We start from the raw sequence: 23,933 nt of genomic DNA on the forward strand, positions 1-23,933 counted from the left end.
GTTTTAAATTACAATAACAGAGAAAAAAAGAAAAATTTTAAACTCACATAGCTGTTGAATTGCTGTTGTGAAGAGGTTAAGAAGCTTCAAGGAAAACAGAGAGACAACGGTACATCTAATCTCATACAGGAAACAGAGAAGGTTGATGAAAACTAGTTATCACATTCATTGTTAAATTATAAGAAGATATTACAGGTGCTCTATATATTTTGGTATAGTAAAGATGAAAATATATAATTTCCCTTGGCAGTTTCATCTTCAATGGTCTAGATTAAATCAGCAGTACAGTACAAAGCATCTGCAGGAAGAAATGGAGACCAGTTTGAGAAGCAAAGTTGTTATGCAAAGTTGTGGTGAAGTAAAATCTTGTAATCATTATCACCGTCCCTCAAGTTGATGGGAGGAACGACCACCAACTTGGATCGAAGAGTTTTGAATCTTGAGACCGGTAGAGATTTGGTGAATGCCAGATGATCTGTTGTTGAGATGTAATGAACAACAATGTGTTGTGCATTGATGGAATCACGAACAAAATGATGGTCAATCTCAATGTGTTTTGTTTGAGCATGAAAAATAGGATTGCAAGCAATAGACATGCCCAAGATATTATCACAGAAAAGTGGGGTAGTCTCTAGAGAGAGGGAGAAGTCTTCACATAAGAGATGAAACCATATAAGTTCGGTTGTGGCATCAGCAAGGGATCGATATTTCGCTTCAGTTGATGAACAAGCTACAGTGGATTGTTTTTTAACTAACCAGGAAATGAGAGCATTGCCGAGGAAAAAAAACAGTAGCCATTAGTAGATTTGTGGTCTTGAGTATCACCAACCCAGTAAGAATCGGAATATGCAGTTAACTTCATATCTCCTTTGGTAAGAAGTAATCCATAATCGATGGTCCCTTTAAGATAGCAAAGAATTCATTTGAGGAGCTGAAAATGGAAATCTAGAGGTTGATGCATGTGTTGATAGATTTTATTGATGGTGAAAGCTATGTCGGAGGTAAGATATTGTAGGGATTCAGCAAATTGACAAAACATAACAGATTGGCTGAAGTTGTTTTGCAGAGTAGGTTCGGTTGGCCATTTTGTGGGAAGAGGTGTGGAAAGTGATTTGCAAGCCGTCATTCCAGTAGTGGAGAGAAGAGTTTGAATGTATCTTTTCTAGGATAAATGGTAGCCGGTAGTGGACGAGTGGATATCTATGCCAAGGAAGTGTGAGAGAGGGCCAAGGTTGCGGATTTGTAAGCGAAGTTGTAGATTATAAACTAAATTGGAAATGAGGGGAGAGTTGTTTCCATTAAGAAGAATATCGTCGACATATATAAGTAGATAGATTTTGCCTATTTGTTTAGTAAGGATGAGAAAGGAAGGGTCGCCAGAGCTAGTGCAAAATCCTAGAGTTTATAAGATATGAAGAGAGTGGAAAACCATTGACGGACAACTTGTTTGAAGCCATAAATAGTTTTTGGTAAGAGATAAACATGATTTGAATGTTGGGAATCTTGAAAATCTTGTGGTTGTGTCATGCAGACGGTGTTGGCAAGCTTGCCACGAAGAAAGGCATTCACCACATCTAGTTGGAGGATGGACCAATTAAAATGAAGGCAACCATGAGAAGCAAGCGAATGGTGGGGAATTTGGCGACCGAACTAAAAGTTTCAAGGTAATCAATGTCATATTCTTGTTTAAACCCTTGAACCACTAACCGTGGTTTTCATAATGGGCAATGGATCTATCAGCATGGTGTTTTATTTTGAATATCGATTAATAGCCAATAATGTATGATTAGTGGGAAGAGGAACTAAAGTCCACATTCCTTGTGACTGTAGAGCATGAAATTCCGAGGGGAGTGCTTGGCGCCATTCAATATGCTTAATAGTAGAGGAATAGCAGGTGGGTGTATTTTGAATGGTAAGGTGGAGGTCAAGAAGATCTCTGGGTTTTAGAGATCCTATTTGAAAGTGGGTTTGCAAGGGATGAGGAGGTGGAAGTGGGGTAGGTGTAGAGAAGAATGTGGCGGATGTAGATGGTTGGGTAAAATGAGGATGTTGGAGCTGGGGATGTGGTGAATGGTACTTGTGTTGGAGTGTGGGTGGAAGAATTTGATGCGGAGGATTGTGAAAAACAAGGAATGGTGGAAGGCAAAGTATCAAATGGAATTGGTGGAGTTGATGTGGATATGACAGAGGGAGAATTTTGGATTGGTGAGGGAAATGATGTGTTTGATTCATCAAAAATAACATGCCTTGAGACAATGATGCATCCAGTAGATGGGTTGTAACACTTATAACCTTCTTGAGCTATGGCATAGCCAAGAAAAATACAAGGTGTAGAGCGTGGTGCAAGCTTATGAGATGAATAGGGAGGAAGCCATGGATAGCAATGACACCCAAAGGAATGAAGATGAGTGGGTGAGAGGAAAGACATGAAGAAGTTAGAAGGAATAAAGTGAATGTGTAGTTGTAAAGAAAAGACAGTTTATGAGATAAACGGTTGTAAGTAGTGTCAACCCAAAAATGCGCAGGTAGTTGAGACTTAATAAGTATGTATGAACAGTGTCAAGCAAATGTCTATGTTTGCGCTCAGTGATACCATTTTGTTGAGGGGTATAGGGACAAGTGTATTGATGATGAATGCCATGTTGCATTAGGAAGGAGTGAAGTATGTGATTAATAAACTCACCACCACTGTCGATGCGAAGAGTTCTTATGAATTTATTTAAATGCATTTCAATGAGAGCTTTAAAGTATTTAATTTTTTGTGGAACTTCATATATAGATTCCAGTGGATACAACTAGGTATAACGAGAGTAGTCATCAACACGTAATAGGTTATAATGAAAACCATTATGCGAGACTACTTGGGATGGACACCAAACATCAGCATGTATAAGGTCAAGAGGAGAATTGGATACATGTTTGGATTTACTAAATGATAATATGTGACTTTTTGCTAAAGCACTGGAATTATAAAAGGTAGTAGAAGATGAGGTACATAATTGAGGAAAAGACTTGATGATAGCAGCAAATATAAAAGCACTTGAGTAACCCAAACGATGCCAAGGCGTAGCGGAGGTGGAGGCAGCAACTGAAATATTGGCAGCATAAGTTGTAGAGGATGAAGAAAATGTAGACACCGGGTAAAGCCCATTAAGACAAGGACCTTGGAGAAGAATACGCTTGATCTTCTGATCCTTTATAACAAAACCAGTTTTGTTAAAGGTAATAGAGCAGTTGTTGTCATTTGTAAGCTTAGAAATAGAAAGGGGCTTATGTGTGAGGCGAGGAACATGAAGAAAAGGACTTATGTGGAGCTTATGTGATGGTGTAGGAAGCGGACCTTTATCGGATTGAAGGATAGGAAGAGCCATGCCACTGCCGACAAATACTTGGTCAAAACTTGAGTATGTGGTGGGTGCAGAAGATTCGAATGTGGTATTAGGTGTGCAGTGCACCACTATCCAAGTACCAAGGAGGAGAAGATGAATCAGCAAGAAACACGACATTGTTGAAGCTTAGGGAGGGAGAATATTTCATATTTGTGCGATACCAATAGTTAAGTGCAGAGTGGCCGTGTTTTCCACAGATTTGGCAGTCACCGGAGAATCTAGATTTGTTGTTTCTAAATGAAACATTGGCAGTGGTGGATCTTCCTCGGCCTCGAGTGTATAGGAAGCGACCATGACCACGACCACGTCCACGAGTAGAAGTAAGAGCGAACAGTGGTTCAATTGTTGTTGTTGAATCAGTGACAGTAAGCTCTTTAACAACATCAGTAGTTTGATTCCTTCCTCACTACACAAGAGGGAATACATATCATCAAGACTTATGGGGCTGAGTTTGGTTCTGATTGTTGTCTTGAAGGCTTGATAATTGGAGGAAAAATCATTCAGGATGTATAGAATAACATCTTCAGTATCTACTAAACCACCGACAATAGCAATATGATCTACCAAACATTCAATTGTGGCAAGGTAATCTGTCATAGACTGGTTTTGCATGGATAGCAAATGCAATTCATTTTTTACTTGGATAACTCTTAAATGATTGGTAGAGAAGAAGCGGCGTTCAAGAGTAGACCAAATAGAGAAACATGAGTCAAGATTAAGAATATAAGGTAGTATAGATGGAGAAATGGATGAGAAGATGGCAACGGCAAGGTTTTGATCAAAAGCCAAAGTATATATTGGGTGTTGGGTATCAGTTGTCCAGTATCTGAGAGAAGGTGTTTGGGATGACAAGTGATTATACCTTCCAAGTAGCAAGCAAAAGCCATTAGCAGTGAAGAGTTTGAACATTTGAGATCGCCATGTGGGATAATTTTCAGGTAAGAGTTGGATATGAACAATATTCTTGATGTTGGAGATTAGAAATTTTAGAGATGGAGGAATGGAGATTTTGGTGACAGCAACAGGCAGAGATGAACTTGAAGGAGCATTGGGCGTAGAGGTGGTTGAATCGCCCAGAGTGAAGATGTTGTTAAGGATCTCTGATACCATTTTGAAATGCTGTTGTGAAAAGGTTAAGAATATTCAAGGAAAACAGAGAGGCAACGGTAAAGTTAATCTCATACAGGAAACATAGAAGATTGATAAAAACTAGTTATCACATTCATTGTTAAATTATAAGAAGCTATTACAAGTGCTCTATATATTTTGGTATAGTAATGATGGAAATACATAATTGCCCTTGGCAGTTTCATCTTCAATGGTCTAGATTAAATCAGGAGTAAAGTAGAAAGCATCTGTAGGAAGAAGTGGAGACAGGTCTGAGAGCAGAGCCGAAAACAGTCGGCAAAAGGAAGTGGAGACAGGTCATGTTAATTAGCAGCATAAGACGAATGAAAGAGTTTTTTTAATAGCATATAAACTCTCCAATAACGTCGACCATCTGATGAACCTGTTAGAAGAGTAGATGTATTAGATCCACTCTATGTTAAGAAAGGTAAAGGTAGACCTAAAAAGACTTAGTTAGAAGGTATAAAAAATGACCCTTTTTTATTAGATTTAAATGAGAATTTGATTTTTTTAATATGAAACAATAGAGAAAAAAGATTCATGTAGCCGACCCCACGTAGTGGGAAAAAGATTTGTTGTTGTTATTATTGTATATAAACTCTCCATTAACCTTTAAATGCAGTAAATCTCATTGCAAGGTTCTTTCCAAAAAGGTAGAAACCCTTTTCAATGCTAGAATGCCAAAAGATATAAATAATGCACTTTGGTGTGAACCTTTTATTGGATAAGCAACTGCAATTTGCAGCTTTAAATCGATACTAGTGCATTTCCCTGAGCAATGCACGTATATAAGCTAATTTTTTGAAACATTTCAGCATGCGTAATGAATATTTTTGTAAATTAAACATTTAACAATTTTGATAATAGTAGCCAAAATGAACTTAGGTGTTAGGTAAAAAGGCATTATAAATAGATCTAAATTTCAGGCCTCACACCAAATTGGCTGCAAGGAGCTTCCCGCACTGGCAATCCCCTTTTACATGAACTCTACACTCAAACAAAACCACACGTAAATCTACATTTCTAGTTTCTTGTGCATGTAGCTTATGTAGGCTAATCAAAGTGAGTGAGCCTGTCATAAACCTTTGCTTTGAATCTAAGGCCAAGTTTGATTATCTTATATTCATTTTTTTGTCATAGATTAAGAAAATATCATTTGACAGGTGAGACAAAATAAATAACATTTTTAAGTTATATAAAAAGCCAAATGTCATTAATAAGATTCAGAGCATAGTTTAAGTTCCCATTGAACAAATTTCTATCTCACACTCAAAGCACAAATAGGCAACCATTCATCAATGTATGCTTCTTAATGTTTTACTCATTTATGAATTGTTAGACCGATAGAGGGAAGGAAATTGCTCAACTTACAAGCAGGCTACATATTTGCATGGCTGGCATGTTAAACTTTATCTGGTCAAGGCTAAGAATAGAGGGAGGAGCGATGCAAAGGCATGAAAATGAGAAACAAAATGTCAGAAAAGGAATTCTTTGTCATGAGCATCATGAGTGTAAGACAGATAATTGCATTAGTTATAAGAATATTCTTGTTTCTTGGATTGGTCGTCAGATGGGGTGGTTTAACTGATGCCTGACCCATGAGTAAATTAAGTAACACAGGTAAGCACCGTAGGTGATTCTAGATTTTCTTTTGCTTTAGGTTCATCATGATTTGTTTGATTTAGGGACAGTTTATTTGCCGAAAAAAGGAATGCCAAGCATTCCAAATGCAGGAAAAATGAAAATTTTGGGTGTTTGGTTCGCTGAAAAATGAATAATATTAAATTTCAGTTAATTCCTTTTTCACTCTCTAGTTCATTTTTTATGTATTATAAACTCACCCAATTTTTGTTAACTTATTTTTTCATCGCAAGTTGATTGCGTTGTCGCCACCCATTGCCTACTACCAACCACCACTAGTTGTTGTTGGTCACAACAATCATTTGACTTTATATTGCAATCAATTTACTTCAAGCCTAACAAAACAAACAATCTCCTACATTTCTTCTAGACTATAAAACTTTTACTCTACATTCTTTTTTTAGCAAACCAAACAGCCCCTTAAACCAGAACAACTATTTAGAGATAAAAAGGTGATTACTTCAAAGAATAGATGTGACAATCTAAAAATTTATAATTACAACAACAAGCCTTGATCCCACTATGTGAGGTCCGCTACATAAATTTTTAGATGTAACAATCTAAAAATTTATAATTAATTAGCTTAAAATAATTTGAAATAAATAAATAATAATATATTTAAAATCTCTCCTACATCATCTCGTAGCCCATTTTTAACTAAACTTTTGAGGGCAGGCGACCCCACAATCATTTAAATTAAATGGTGCAATTGTGACGAATATATTACAAAATAAGTTAAGATATTAAAATAATAAAGAAAGGTAATAGTTTCATTATTCTACTATTGGAAAAGTTGCAAATACAAATTTTTATTCTATTCATTATAAAGAAATGTATAATGCATTCCATATAAAGACTTGCATGCATATTGTTTACTAATTTTTGAATTAATATGATTTAAAAATATAATAAGCCACTAACTTAATTACCTCATCCACTGGTTGATAACTCTTTTAAAAAAATTACCCTTTTTAACTTAAATGGATGAAAGAAGAGGGTTCCAAAAAAATAGGGCTTATGTACAGCAGAAAGATAACATAAAAAATTAGGCATTATTAAAATCATTTGTATCAGCTTATATTTTTAAAAATATATATTATGAAGTAAAGAAAATGAAAAAGAATGTACATTATGAAGTGTTTTATGAATAGGAATTTATGGTTTAGTGGCTCTTTCGGATCGGAAAATTTTTTGTGATATGTGAAGTGAAAGTGCTTAAAAATTTCGATCTGACTGTATATTCCTACTTATATATTCTAAGCTTCCAAATTGGGTCATGACAATAGACAAGGTTGGTGCAGCCGTAATTATATTAACATGATTACAAACAGAAAAGAAACTTCAAATAACTAACTCAAATCTCAACTGCGAAAATAGAAAACGAACCCGCAATAAGAAAAAGAATGAAAATACAAGCAAAAGGTATCCTCTGCAAAAGCAAGTTGGTGTCATACTTCAAATCACAATTTCAAAAAATCCACTTGCACTTTCATTTTTAAGCGTCCAAATTTTTTGACAAAAGAACCTCCATACCTTGTAAACTGCTTCATATCCAAGAAAACCAGTTCTCGAACCTACTGATCGAAGTACCATATCTCCACCCTTGTTTCCTATATCAACTTGAATCTACATCATGTAGGATATATGAGCAAGTTCAATAAAAGGCAGGATTAAATTCCATATTGCATATTGTCAAATAAAGCAATTAAACTAAAAAAAATCTAAAACATATCCCACGGAAGTTATAGCCCTGTGAAAAAAGTCATGAAAGGCAGATCAAATCACTGCAGAAAATAAGTCAAGAAAAAATAGATTTTCTCCTGAAGTATATCATACATCATGCATCCCCTATTGTGTTTGAATTTGTAGCTATACTTCCTATAAAAAGTAATCAAAATGTATAACAGAAGTTCTTAACATTAATGATCACCAAAAAATATAACCACTATGCAATTTTTATATTGTAGATCAACACCAGTGGTGTTGATATCATGCTTGGATGTTTTACTAAATTCACACAAATGGATGGTAGAATCTCTCTGCCCCTGTCCCAATTATTATGTACTCCTTCAATGAAACATGGAACTCCATGAGTAGATATCAAAAATTACAACTTCCCAATATTTGAATAGATGCTCACATTGAAATATATAAATGCATGTTTATATGTTTCATAACCAATGTTATCATGCATATATATGCATACATACTTGATTACATTGGTTGTAGAATATTTATAATTACTTTTAACACATACCATCAATTTTAGCAAAAAAACCCTATTCATAGTACGGTTCATAGTTCTTAGAATTTCCAGACAGGATTTTTAGGGAATAAATTTTTAACCGAAAAAGATAATCACTAAAGTTCAAAGCATTAGACTTCAAAGACGGACTCCAACAAGAGCTAAGAAAAAGCAAAAGATCTAAAATATCACCGTATTTCCATTTCATTCTCAATTCTGTTGCATTTGCACGACAAAAATGCTACTCGAAAAAAACTTCGTATATTGAAGAAACACATTTTGTTGGGAACTAGAACTACCAGGCAAGCTTTTTACTTAGAAAGAACAGCCATCAATCAAACATTTTGAGGCAAGGCATCCAGATAGTGGGCATATAAATGAGGAATAGTGCCATGAATTTTAAGGAATGTTAAAAAGCTTATACAACTGTATATTAAGTACATAGTATTATAAGATTTATCAACTACCCATTTTCACCGTCAACTTAATGCTTTCAGTTAAAGGGTATTATGGAGCAGAAATTGTTGCCATTAAACATTATTCCTCCTTGACTCAACCACTTAATTGATTTTGTATCAATCTTCTCATTCAATATATTTGGAGTTAAGATAAAAAAATGTGTTATGAAGAACAGAGCCAGAGACAGTAGTCAAGTTGATAATGGTCCTAAGATCAAAATCCGTCCACGCCAAATTTGTATCTTGGCAGTTGGCACTCATCATTCCATAAAAAATAAAAAGAATGGAACCAGCAGTGTTGTGCCTTGGTGGATTTGGAGCAGAAGATTCCTCCCCTGTAAGTTCTTCTGAAGATCATTTACTGATGTTGTAAATCAAAGTGAAGGATATCCATATCATCCCAAGAAATTTCAATTTTCACTCTCAGTCATTTCATCCAAGCTAGGGTTTCCTAAAAGAATGTTGAAAAGAAAAAAATTTGTTATCCATTAGATAGAATCAGGTAGTTCGTTTCCACTTCCTCAGACTGCCCTGCAACTGATTTTTTTAAACCCAATGGGAAATATGTTGTTCCATAACCATATGGTAGACCGGCTTCTTCCACTACCCAAGTTGAAGATGAATGCAGTTCTACAAAATCATTAAAAATGAAGCAATTAAGTGTAAATTAATGGACCATACTCCTCCCCAAACTGCCAAGATTTCAAATTCATATCTCCATCAGTTTTCCTTAGGCCCTGAAATTAATTATGCTGCTCAGCTCTCCAGCCACTTACTTTCCAATTCAGTAACCTCCATCAAGGACAATAATAAAGCTATTAAGGATAATTTTTTGGATGCAGCTCCTTCCCAATTAGCTCTTTCAAATTCAACTATTCAACATGATTCTTCAATTAATGGTTCTCCATCAAATATCGTCTCTTCAGTAAACTTCTAATGTTGCTGCTTTGCATACTGAGTTAACATCTGATTGCTCCAAATGAAATTCATCCCCAGTAATTAATTTTGATGCTCGATTTCTTCACAAGCACCTTGCTTACGCATCAGAACCTTCTACACAAGTTAAAAATAATGATGACGGTACCATTTCTAATTATGCTGATGTAAAAATTCTGATTAAGACCTTTTTTACGGGAAGAATGTTGTCATCTAGAAAAATTTGCGGTTTGTTCCAGAAATTTGTAATAGACTTCTGGGATCTATTCTATTAACAGTTGCAAATCCTTCCTCTTCTAACTGGGTTGAGAATGTAAAGGCTAAGCATACAAACAATACATGAGGACAATATTTGTAATTATCTCAATTCCCAAACCCAAGGAAAAAAAAAGGGAAAGCAAACTCTATGCACCCCAATCTTGAACCAAGTAGATCAAAAAAATGCTATGAACCCCTTTAATGGCCAAATCCTCATTGCTCCTGCTGATGATTGTGGTATCACTCTTCACTCGGATTCTGTTCTAGAGTTTCAAACTAAGGTCTGATTTGATCTCTTTTTTGATGTATTGTGGCTCGGGTGCTTCTTTTTGTCCTATTAACAACAGTAATTCGAATTCTAGAGGGTTGTGCTCTAATAGAATAGAAAAGGTAGCATTCTTATTGAAAATCTAAAAAATTATTTATATTCAGGGAACTAAACGTAAGGACCCTTCCTAATATGTTCTTTTTTCCAATGCTGTTTAGTCTGATTCCACTGGAAGATTCCCAATGCCATTGGTGGTTCTGTAGTTGTATTTGGAGCACTTATCGGATTTACAAAAGCAGAATCATGGCTTCTCTTAGCCAAAGCTATAAGAAAATTCTTATAGCCTTGATGGATTTTTTAAATACATTTTTATCATTTTTATTTATGGGATTGATGGAGGACTTACAATTATAGTATTTTTGTTTAGTTTTCTAACTTGATTATAACTATTTTGACAATAAACACCATCTGAGTCTCGCCCATTCAATGGGATTTGCTGGCTTCCGTTGATTTTATTTTCAATGCTTTGTATCAATCAGATATGGTCATTCTTGATGATGCTTATGTCTTCAAGGATAGTTATTGACTTGGATTTTACCTGGAACTCTTTACTATTTAGTGTCAAAAGGGATTTTAGTTTAGTACTTCATGAACACCTCTCCTTTTTTTATTTTACTCATCAAAGACGGCAGAGCTTCTTTCATCAAGATCCTGTTGGAGTTCATGAATCCTTACTGCCTTCATTAAGCAGCTATTTTTAAGGATCCAAATTTGTTTTTCTGTATATCTATAATCTGTACAAACAAAAGCTTTTCTTTTCCTTATTTTAAATTGAGCTTTGTGTAACTCGTGATATTCTTGTTATCGAGAAGGATGCTTACACCCAATTTTTCCAACAAAAAATATATTGTGTATATCAAGTGAACCTTTACAATCATCTAATTAACAAAAGCAACGAAAGGTTAAGACAAAAAAGGAAATTAAAAGCAAAAAACACACCATATCAATCGAAGCAGATTCCATTTGGCATGCCATAGTTCTGGACCATATAAGGCTGTACAACTTCAAAGAATCTCCATCAAGTATTCCCCCTAGAGTAGCTGCAAAGGAGATTAAAGAGTGAGGTTTAAAAATAAAATGATTGCTATGAAGATGCAGCCAAAAGACTAAAATTCAATCATTGAATGGTAGAACTTCAAAGACTTCTCGAAAGGCCAAAGATAAATGCATTAGTAAACCTTTGATACAAATAAAATTGAGAAAAAATTCAAAATAGTCCCCTGATTATTAACAAGTGTCCAATTTAGTCCAAGAGTTTCGCACTGCCCCAATTTAATCCCTCGACTACTAAAAATTGATCCAAACTTATCCCTCAGTTAAAACATTAATCAATGGAATATTCCTCAGATCTTCCGCATTTCATAACATAAGGGAGCATGTTAAAAAAATATTTTAAGTTTATTTTTTTACAATGCCCAGCTCATCCCATCCAAGGAAAATCTAGTGCAAGTGTGAGATCAAACGCGCCAAAGGATTGTAGAGTTCCAACTGAGAGTTACAAGTCATTGAAGCATTGTGCAGCGAAAATCAACAAGTAATGTGCAACGACCTCTGACAAGAGCTTCAGAGTTTTGTAGCCAATGACACCATTTTCGTAATAAGGATTTTGGAGTTTTATAATCAATGACATTTTCTTTTTAATAAGGGTTCATGATTTTGCTTAACAAACAATACTCTTTTACTAATTATTCACCCTTATTATTTAACAAATTAACATTCATTCTAATTTTTGTATTTATTATAATTTATTAAATGATAAAATAAAGCAACATAAATAATGTTATCTCATATACAATTGAGCTATCTAAAATACTCTCACTTTAACTTTGTTGTTAGCATTAACTATTGTTTTCGGCCCTAAGATCAAATTGGATCAATTTTTAATAATCATGGGACTAAATTGACATAGTGCAAAATTGTGGGATGAAACTGAGCACTTGCTAATTGTCGGGGGATTATTTTGTCTTTTTCCTGGATAAAATAGTGCAAGAATTATGTTAAAATAAATTTAAAAAAAGGATAGGATGCTCAAAGTAACTTGAAGTCAATAAATAGTTAAAAAGTAATGAACAGAATTCATTCGTCATTCACTAAAACAAAAGATTATATGGAAGAATCAACCTTTTATTTGGCCAATATTTTAAAAAAGTAGTTAAACAATAATTAGGTTCAACTATAAGTGAAGTAGAGCTCATCAATATACGTTCATACAAAAGAGACAAGCTTATTTTGTCAATACACCTTCAAACAATTCGATAACCCTTTGAAAACAAAAGGGATCACAATGGTAATAAGACTAGTTAGGAATACAAGTCTAGAAAAAGTTAGAGGAAAGAATCAAAATGGACCCTTGACTTATTATAAAAAATTAAAATAATCTCCAACTATATTATAAAGGAATATTTTGATCCCTCAACTCCTTAAAAAGAAATCAAAATTGATTCATTTTTAAAGACTCAAGGGACAAAAAATATATTTTAATATATTTGTGAGCACTTTGATCTTTCAGAAAAAGTCAAGTGACTATTTTGATGTTTTTCTCGAAAATGTTAATAAAAGCAATTGAATTTGTTAAAAGAATCTTGCTACTCATCAATGTAATTATTATCAAATAACCATCATATGGCTGCACATACAACAAAGTGCGTCACCATCTTTCATAATTTTTTTTGTGCATCAACTTGTAAATAAGTTGTGTCCTAGTCTCCTAGAGCTTCACTATATTGGTTCAACACTTTCAGAGATGTTCTCAAATCTCTTGTAAGGAAGACCTTGACACAATATTCACCATACAAAAAAAGGCATTATCTTTGCAATCAATTCACATGAAAAGATCAATTAGTAATAACTAGTAAACAAAAAAAATATTGTGCATAATAAGGCATGTTGACTCAATTTTCTTGAATCGGGTCAATTCAAGTTAATTTAAACTAAATTGAGCCAAATCAACTAAATTGAGTCAAATCGAGTCCATGTCGAAACTCAATGTCTCACATTCAATTTAACTGTTACACTTTTCTTAAGCCGTTTAAGGCCTTTTCAAATCAAGTTTCATTCATTCAACGGCCGAAATCAAAAGGGGTTGAGGTTGTGTGCACAATGGCAGCTGGTGCCAACATTCTCCATGAAAATAGACTATGAGCCCTTACTTCCATTATCCACCTCACTACAACTACTAGTGGCAAGGCCCATCAAGCGCATGTATGGAATTATGTTTATCACATTCCATATGGCATATACATTATATAGATCTTACCATCCAAGTTACCAAATGTGAGCTCCAAAAATTCATGCCCTGGCCCCTCCACGCCCTCTTTTTGTCAACAAGGAGAGTTTTAACTAGTTTAGTTTTGGGAAAAAATTTCAGAAGGTATATTGGATTTTAAGATAAGACACAACACAGAGATTTCACCCACATTTTGTGAGGACTTTATGATTTGAGGTCTAGTTTCCCATAGGCGCAATCTCCTACAGTTAATTACCCTACTAATAATAAGAGACAACTTTCAATTAAGGTTAGTTATTAGATAAACACTAATTACCCAATATATAGTAGCAGCAATTTTAGGATTTTCAATATTTAGAATTTATCACCATATACTTAAAGCGGGTGATGAGGGAATGATGACGGACCCGATCAAGATCTCGTGATTCCATCGTCCCTAGCTGTCGGGGTTCCTATTCCACTTAGTCAAAGGAGGTAGTCGACCTAACATGACTGAAAATCCTTATCAGTAGCCATGGGTTGCGTTGTCCAAAGGGAACCTTGTAGAGTTAGGATAAATGTTTACCTTAAGATGACAGGTTTGAATCCACCTTAACTAACTGAGAGGTTTATGCCCTATCAAATATATCATATCATTCATTACTCAAGGACTTAGAGTCATTGGAGAACATATGGGCTTTGGTCGTGACCATAATTAAGGGTATCATTAGGCAGCAAAACCACATAGTCAGAGGGTCGTGATCATAACTGTTTACCTGTGGTGTGGCAGCAAAATCACCGGTTAGAGAACAAGTGCCACATCCTTACTGGCAAAAGATGGTTCAAGAATAAATCTTAGTGATATACTCGATTGGACATTCGCTCTTTGTGAATTGAAGTGATTTTCAAGTTCATCCAACTCAATAAATTGTTATGAATGGTGGTAGATTTTTGCATTAAATATATAAGTGATTAATTTCATCTTGAATATTTTAAGTTTTAGAGATTTTTTAGTTTTGAACTTTTATTAAAATCATAGCCCATTATTAATTTTGAGATTTATGGGTATTTAAAACATAGAGACCTCTATGATTGATATTAACTTCAACATGACCATCATCAAGGTCTTGTGAGCAATTCTTTTCATTAGTCAAACTGATGAGGACATCAGACTTCGCCACGTGTACCATCGTCGGAGACGCAGATCGACGGCTATGATCCAGAGCCTTTATTTATGATTTATTTTGTATTTTATTTATTTCGCATCTTATTTTCCTAGTTTGCCCCTGCGGGTATTGAGTTGCTTGTGTAGCCCTGAGGGCATTTATGTCTTTCTAGCTTTGTCTTGTCTTGGCCTATTTAAAGGAGGTCTCATGCATTGTAAGGGGATGATGATTTGATAATGAAATTTTATGTGTTTTTTTTTCTTCTTCTTCTTCTTGTGAGTGCACTAGAGAGAAGGGAGAGAGAGCTCGAGGTGAACAAGCGCAATACCCACTAGTCGTTGAAAGAGTCCACGGCTCGTGGTTAGTTTACTTTTGATCTTGTTTGTATTTCCTTTCTTCAACTTATTCTCCCCCACCTCCACCACCGGCCCACCCCTTTCCCTGGCTCTTTTGTCGTCCGCCCCCTACACAAACTCCCACAGTCACCGCCTTCCCCTTCTCACAATCGTCGAACCACCATCAGCCCCTCCCCCTCAAATCCTGCCGCCCATGTCCCCTCCCCTCCCATAACCGCTGGCCACCCCCTCTCCACCCAAGGCTTCGGCCCCCCATAAGCCCCACTTTCCTTTTTGAGTTCCGCCCCAATTTAGAAAGGATTTGAAATTTGAATTCAATCAAATTCAAATTCTTTCCTATTTATCAAATCTATTTTTTGGCAAGAGCCAACAATCAAGTCCATCAATTAAACCTGAATTAATTGGTTAATTTACGTCTCTAGGTCCAAATACATTGAACCTAGACATATTCTTCCTCTTTCTCTCTTGGCCGAAATCCCCTAGCCCCCACCAGTTTAATTTCTTTCCAAAAGGGAAGCTCCTTCCAATGGAATGAATTCAAATAACTCCCCTCTCTCTTTCAATACAAGGCCAGCCCACCCCTCCTCCTTTTCTTTATTTCTTTACCATAATGACCTCCCAATCAACTCCTTAATTTGAATCCAATCAATTCATATTAGATTTGACTTATTCCATTCAGCCCTGACGGGACAAACTGCTGTCCCATCTCCTTAGTTTCTGTTCGGACTGATGTTGGAAGTATTCTGAAGGCCAAAAGGGTTTCTCAACCAACACTTGATGCTGCCTACACGTCTCCAGTTGCTGTCCAATCAGTTTGGTGGCCATATTCCGCTGCCCTGCTGTCCAAGAAATCAATGATCACCTTCCTAAATGTGTCCAAGCCTTGACATTGCTGATTACTCTTCATCCAGTGCCTTGGTGATCAAATCGGAAGCTTCGTATTCTCTCATTATTTGGGTAAACTCTCCCCCAAATCATTAAATCTCTTAGTCACTTTTCAATTGTGATTTATAAATGATTCATGAAGATTCTCGTCACTCTCTCCGCTAAACCCTCTTAACTAGATAAGTTGAGTGAGGGATCACCTTGTAGTGACTAGTCTTATTGTTAGTATAGGGATTTCTTGTTGAAACCACTCATGCATACAACGTAGATTAAGTTGACTATTTTTCGATCTTAACTTCTATACATGTGGTTTAGCCTAAGCTTGTCTTCCTGCCTCTATGTTTTCTTTTGACGTTTAAAACCTATATAAAGTCATAATTATTGTGAATTCTAAAATTAAGCGTGCAACTTCCTAAGTTAATCATCCTTGCATGTACGTTCTACGTCACAAACTTATCGAGTATGTTTGATTGCCAAAAAGAGGATTGGGTTCGACAACTGATTTTTAGGGATTTTGTATGAGTAGCAAGACCGCGAGTTCGTATTTTGATATGTGAATTTTCTTGATAAAAGACCTTGAATGTCTAATGTGAACGTATAAAATCAAATATTTTTGCGAACTCACCAAGCACCAGCTCCAAGAGTTTATATTTTTAATAGTGGACCTATCTTATAAGGCCTTGAAGGCTTAATGTGAACATATAAAATAAAATACTCTGGTCAATGCTATGATCATATATTTGTTCGATAGTTCAAGTAATGTCAACTCTGATCCATTCAAAGAGAATGATTCGACTTGAACATATATTCACTTTTGACCAGGCAACATTCTCAAACAAGGGTTTAGAAGTGTAAAGCACTTGTTGGAACACAGTCTGGTATTTTAAATTTCATTTTTAAATAATGTGTGCATGTTAGCGCATTTGCATAATATATTTGCACACTTTAAAGCTTATTTATTATTATTATTTTTAGTCTATGTAGCATCCTCAGACATCACGTTTTTGTACTTACTACGCTTGTTAGGACCCATGTGGATATTTTAAATTTTATTTTAAGTGATATGTATGCATAATAATGCATTTGCATAATATGTTTGCATGGTGACTTAATGCACTCATACAACGTATAATATGTTTGCATATTGGTATAAAGCACTATTATGATGTATAATGTATTTGTATGTTTAATGATGCGCATTTACATAATGCATTTTGCATATTGCACGATGTGTATGCATGCGGCACAATTGATGTATATGATGTACATGCATGTTTGCATACACATTCGTGTGTATTTAGTGTTGCAAACGAACAGAACTGAGCCGAGCTTTAGCCTGTTCGAGTTCAGGTTTATTTATCAGAACCGAGCTCAAGCTTGGCTCGAAGCTAGTCGGGCTTCGTCGGCACCTCTTCGAGCTCGAGCTCATTTAAAAAAAAAAACACATTCGAGCTCGGCTCAGGTTCAGATTCAAGCTCGTTAAATTTCAATTATCGAGCAGCTCGTCGAGCTAGCTCGTTTAAACAAATCGAGCAACTCATCAAACATTTTGACTGGACAACCCGCCCCCGCCAGCTGCCCGCTCTTCGTTAAGCCATTACATGAACTTGTTTATATATAGCATAAGCAATGACCTCTAAGCGGTGTGGGACTAAACCGCCTATAGATTTTTTTTAAATTTGTTTACGCTAATCGAGCTTGTTCACGAACTTCTAAGCAAAACTGTTTGTGAACATAAATGAACTGAACAACGTGTTGTTCAAGCTCGTTCATTTAGCTATCGAGTATTTCTCAAATGTGTTCAAACTCGTTTGTTTACCTTATCAAACGAACATGAACGAGCCCTTATCGAGCCAAGCCACGAGCAGCTCGTCGAACGCTCGGTTCATTTGCAGCCCTATGTGTATTCGCATATTTGCTCGCTTGTATATGTATTTGCATGTTTGTATGTATACTTATGTATTTGTATATACATTTGTGCATTACTTAGCATGCTTGTATAACATTTTGTATGTTTCATAACGCATGCAGGATGTGTTTCATAGCACATTTATATGTCTTATAATATGCTCGTGCAATGTATATGCACAAATTTCAATGCATTTTCACAGCTATTTTGTATGTTTCATGGTACAGTTGCGCAATACATTTGCATGTTCATAGTGCACTAACACAGCATGCTTGCATGTATTTTAGTGCACTTTATATGATGCACTTGTAGTTTATTTAACGCACATGCATGATACTTTTGTATGTTTGTTCAGTGTGCATGCATGATGCTTTTGCATGTTTGCGTGCACTTTAAATGAGTCGTGCAAACCATAACACCAAGCAATATACTATTTTTATTTCTTTTCAAACGCAAGTGTTCACGGGGTGTACGATGCATTCACGAAGTGTATACGAGCCCCTTGCTTTAAAAAATGGCGTGTACATTACCTAGGGCACATGTGCACCCGTTACTTGCAATGTGATTAATTGTCACATTCATTATGAAGCATTTACCCAGGATAATTATCGAGGATATGTGGGAGGAATATTATGTGACATCCTTAATGTGTATGCACTTTCGTAGGAGAAAACAATTTTTTGGCATTTTTAGGATAATTATTACCCACATTTGGGTGTATTTATGCTTCTATTTTACTTGTTTTCAAATTCTTAAGGAATCCAAAGCTGGAGTCTTGAAATGACATATGTACACATTTTAAATAAGGTCTTGAAATGACATCTTGACATTATTTCAGCAAGTAGCTTCCTTACACCTTCATGGTTGGATTTCTTGTTCGTGAGCCTCACTGACATTATTTCAACATGTAGCTTCCTTCCTCCTTCATGGTTGGATCTCTTTTTTTAAGTGGGCCCCATACATGGCTACTTTTTGGGTTAGAGCTCCTCCTTCGTTAATTCCACACATTTCAACTAAGGAAGAGAGTATTGTTGAGGGATTTGAATTTGTGCAAGCGGCTTAAGAGCTAAGGGAAGGTTTGGTCTGGGCTTATTAGTGAATAAGCTTTTTTTTTACAAGTTCATTGTAAATTCTATTTGAACTCAATCATGTTCTCATTTTTATGACTTAGGACTTTTTTTGTCATTTTAGCTTTGAGCTTTAATCTCCCTAATAGACTAGGTCCTTTATTTTTTTTCAAAATTTAGACAGCACCTCGGTGTCGTCCCTTCATAGGGCGATGCATCTGGGTGTATTAAGCATTCCCACCACTCCAAGAAAGATGTACATGATTAGTGTCGGGTGACACTTGTTGACCCGTAAGCTGTAACAAAAAAAAGAAAAAAAAATCAAAATCAAATCTTACCTGTTCTGCCAACCCACGTCGCTCCCCACGTCGTCGCAGCTCTTCGCACGACCAAGCCACACTGAGCGTCATTTCTCCCCACGTCGCCCACACGACTCACTTAGAGTCGTTAAAAAGCCACGGATGCGAGTATATATATACCGCCTCGAAAGATGGAGATAAAATCTCCTAACGTGTTCAAATTCAGAATTATAGATTTTCTCTTAACTATCGTAGTGTGATTTAAAGGAGAACCGCATATGACTCCGGGAGGGTCAAAATGGGGTTCAATCTAAAATTGAACCGATAATTAGGAGAAAAAGATCATTAATTTCATATTCAAATTGATGCTAACACACGATAAATCTCTTTGAAGAAAGATAATATCATCCGTTAGTCATCATATGATTATGGTGATAACGATCATTATGAAGTAGATTTCTCAAAAGAAATATCAAGTGAGTTTTGAAAATCAGGTGTGTGTGTGGTTCTAAATATCCTGCGAGCGCAAGCCCTCGTGGTTAATTACATCATAGGAAGACAAAGTCTCCTACGAAAACTCTCGATTAAAATAGTGGCGAAATTTTGTTAAAGACTATCTAGGAGTGATACAAAAGGAGATAAATTTAGGAATTTCAAAAAGGAATGTGTCAAAATTGAGTACTTATTAACGGAATCAAAGGAAGAAAAGTAGGAGACACTTTAAGATTCCGGAACCATCCGGAAGTGTCCCAACTTAATCTAAATGTTGGGTTTTACATTTTAGATTGAAAGAAGAATTAGTTAAAATTGAATGTTTTGTTAGAAATTTGGGATTATATTCCCGGAGGTTGGGGTCTTATAATCAAAGATCTACCCTAGATCCTAAATCTAAATTTGGACACTGAAGCACAGTGGTCCGAACCTAACTAATGCAATACAGAGTCTAGACTTACCCCGGCCTGGATTGGGAAGCCAGCTAACCACCTAGTTGATTTTAAATATATGAGTCCAGTCATTTTTATGATAGAGTGGTAGGGACATTTTCATTAAAGTTTTGGAGAGCTGAGGTCGACATCTAGAGATTGTCCTAAGTGACCACTTTGACTTATGCTGGGTGAAAATACTAAGGACAAATGTAATTAAAAATTAGACTCCTTTAAATGTGTTTCTAAAGCAATGCATGCTAGTCGACACATCCAAATCATGTATGCTTGAAATTTTTGAAAAAGACTTAAAAATAATTTTTTAGAAGACTGGGCTTCCCCAGGTCTGGCACCTCATCCTCATATGTCAGATTATCCAGACTCTACCCGCAGACGGGAAAGTGTCTAAAGCAAGGATAGAAGAAATGCATAAATATGCATGCTACCCCGAGGCGATCAGACTCAACCCCGACACTAATATTGACTAAACTTCTAAAGACAACGATATTATTGACATTTTAGTCAACTATGAGTTACATGTCTTTGGGTAAATCTATATATATCACTAGTTTACTTGTCTTTTTTAATGTTATTTATGTCATATTTATATCTTGAATTTTTTTATATTAAAGTCCCTTAAAAAGGGTAGTATAATCATTGCTTTCCTAAGTTATTATTATTTATAACTTAATTCATTTTCATCATGATTTTCATCAAGATAGATTAACTCCATGATTTTCATCAGGAATTCCTCCCTCTTGTGCGTAAAGCAGACTCTCTCTCAAAGGTAATCAACATAAATTGAGTAATTCATTAATTAGGTAAAATGATTCAACCTTTATCTCTCTTTTTGATGCGGACATCCGACGATGGACGTTAATCAAAGGAAGAGACGAAGATTGACAGCTGAGATCCCTCCATTTTATCTTAGTTTATTAATTGTATTTTTTATTTAATTATGCATTTTTCATTTTAACCCTTACTTAAGGGTCTTGTTTTATGTAAGCCCAAGAGGTAAAGTAGTCTTTTAGTTTCTTTTAAGGCCTATATATAGAGGCCCTTGCTCTTGTATTAGACAATGATGGATTAATAAAAAAAATTATTTCTACACTTTGTTCTTAAGAGCTATGAGAGTTCTTAGGAGCTAAATATAAATCAATAGGTTTCACAAGAAGCTAAAGATATTGTGAGTTTGTGTTTTTTTCTTTCATGTGATTAGCTTTCTTCTTGTATTTTATCCTTTTATTTTAATGAGAACCAATAGATCAAAAGGCTTCTAGAAGCTTCCAAGATATATTGCATCATCAATTTTTTCTATTAAAAAACCAAGATTTATTACCCACATTTTAATTGTAAGAAGATATCTACTATTCCAAAATGTTTTAATGATGTGTTGCATCATCATTCTTCCAACCAATAGAAAGAAACACCACCATTACTCTTCAAAAGAAGAGTACTTCGAATCTGAGGAAATTATGAAGACAAATAAGGAAATATTTAAAATTATGTTATTTACTTTCATATAGCTTCTTCAGAAAGATTTAATCACCCCGATTAGCAAGCCTTGAAAGAGATATTTACTTTTTATTCGCCTTCAAATCATATACGAGTTAGATGTCATTTAGCTCATTTTCACTTAATATTTTATTAATTATGACATTGTAGTATTGCTTATGCCATTTTCTATTTATTCCATCCTTAATAGTGTATATGTGCATTAAATGATATTGTATTTTTCGTCGGCCGCGTCTCTGATAAACTCTCCATGATGATCTGATGTCCCCATCAAGTGTATATGTGCATTAAATGGTATTGTATTTTTCAGGTTATTATAAATAATCTTCTGCCCTCGAGAATACATTAATGGAATGAAGAAAATTATGCTTATTATTGCATTTTTATTTAGGAGTCCTCTCTTCTCAGCGTGAAGAGGAGGTTTCATTATGACAAGCAGTACATCTTCAATAAATTCAGTGATCAAGTTGTGTAACTCAACCTTTGCTATCTTACCAAACACCGACCCCCCAAACTCCTAATTCCTTTAGAAAGTTCAAGCCTAGCCTAATCACTTAATCTTTTACTGCAAACCACAAAAGTATCCTTTGGGAGAATTTTTAAAAAAAAAAAAAAAACTTACCTGCACCATGCACAGTCGAGCTTCATGTTACATGAAGTTCTGCATTTAGGGTGATTCGATGAATAGGTTGCATGTTGAACATTTATCTCTCTTTTATTTACACTCCTTCCATGTACCTAACATCTTCACCTTCTCAATTCCTTTCAAGGCTTGTGACCAAGCCTACTCCTCTCTACCAATCCAAACTGTTGAAGAAATATTCAATCCAAACTGTTGAAGAAATATTCAATGAAACGTATTCTCCTCCTTAACACGTTGCCCATGTCAACTATCTGCAACTATACACAACAACAACAAGACCTTATCCCACTACATGGGGACGGCTACATGAATCATTTTTTCTCCATTGTGTCATGTTAAGAGTGAAATTCTCATTTAAATCTAAAAAAGAAATATTATTTCTAATAATTTCAAATCAAGACTTTTTCGGTCTACCTCTATCTTTCTTAACATAAGCCAAATTTAATACATCTACTTTCCTAACCGGGTCATCGAAAGGCTACCATTTTATGTGACCAAACCATCTAAGGCGACTCTCTCTAATCTTATCTTCCACTGGAGCTACTCCAACATTTTCATGTATACATTTCGTATCTTGCCTCTAAGAGTAAAGCCACTCATCTACTTGAACTCCTCATCACTGCAACACTTAACTTAATATTATGCTTGTCTTTTAATGGCCAACATTCTACACCACAAAGCATTGCAGGTCTCACCACCATCTTATAGAATTTTCCCTTAAGATTGAGGGGGGCTTTTTCTATCGCACAACAAGCTTGACGCATTCCTCCACTTCAACCATCCAACTTGAATTATGCTAATAATATCCCCATCTGTTTCACCATCACTCTGAACAATAGATCCAATATATCTAAATCGTGTACTCTTATTAATGACTTAATCGCCCAAAGTCAATAACCCTCCAGTAAATCTATGAATACTAAAATTTCACTCCATAAATTCAGTTTTAAATCTACTCAAATGAAACCTTTAGACTCTAAGGTTGACCTCCATAATTTAAGTTTACCTTCAACTCCCTCTCTATTCTTATCATATGCAACTATGCAAGTAAAAGACTATAAGACCCACATTTCTACTAATTCAAATAAAGGGAACAACCCTTTTGGATTTTCAACTCTAAGCTTCCAACATACCCCTACCTAATCTCTCGTTCATCCATCATGTTGTACAATGGTTAATCCTTCCCACCCTTGAACAAATCAATCCTTCCCAACAGCAATTTTCCAACCCAAACAACTACCATATTTTCACGTGTTTATGCACAATCTTAACTTGTATCGTCCTTCGCACGGACTTGGGGATGCTTTCTTAGTGACAAAAGTGAATGCATATAAGTGTTGTACCTCAAGATGTTTACAAAAGAAAAACATTAGTATTATTACCAGCTCATAGTAACTGCATCACTCATCTACTAAATGGAACAAATATATTAGCAAATCAAGAGAAATTTAACAGCTGGAATGTAAACAATATGATATATATCCAGAACGTAAAGTAGAAAAAGAAATTTTTAAAAAAATACTGTGAACTTCAACCATAAATGGCATATTTCAAAGATTGATGTAAAAGTTCGGATGAAAGC

At 35.3% G+C, this 23,933-nt stretch overlaps 1 protein-coding gene across 2 annotated transcripts in view; it reads right to left on the minus strand.

The window, feature by feature from the left end:
* LOC110113406 (DNA topoisomerase 1) overlaps window positions 1-23,933 on the minus strand; it is an 84,286-nt gene that overhangs the window by 28,070 nt on the left and 32,283 nt on the right. For both annotated transcript variants that reach the window (XM_020845980.2, XM_028692146.1), the window contains exons 7-8: window positions 11,323-11,423; window positions 7,692-7,784 (exon numbers count right to left, since the gene is read on the minus strand). In XM_020845980.2, the coding sequence (XP_020701639.1) occupies window positions 7,692-7,784; window positions 11,323-11,423 (194 nt within the window). The remainder of the gene's footprint in view (window positions 1-7,691; window positions 7,785-11,322; window positions 11,424-23,933) is intronic.

Source organism: Dendrobium catenatum, unplaced genomic scaffold (genome assembly GCF_001605985.2).
Source record: "Dendrobium catenatum unplaced genomic scaffold, ASM160598v2 fragScaff_scaffold_156, whole genome shotgun sequence".
NCBI classification, from domain to species: Eukaryota; Viridiplantae; Streptophyta; class Magnoliopsida; order Asparagales; family Orchidaceae; genus Dendrobium; species Dendrobium catenatum.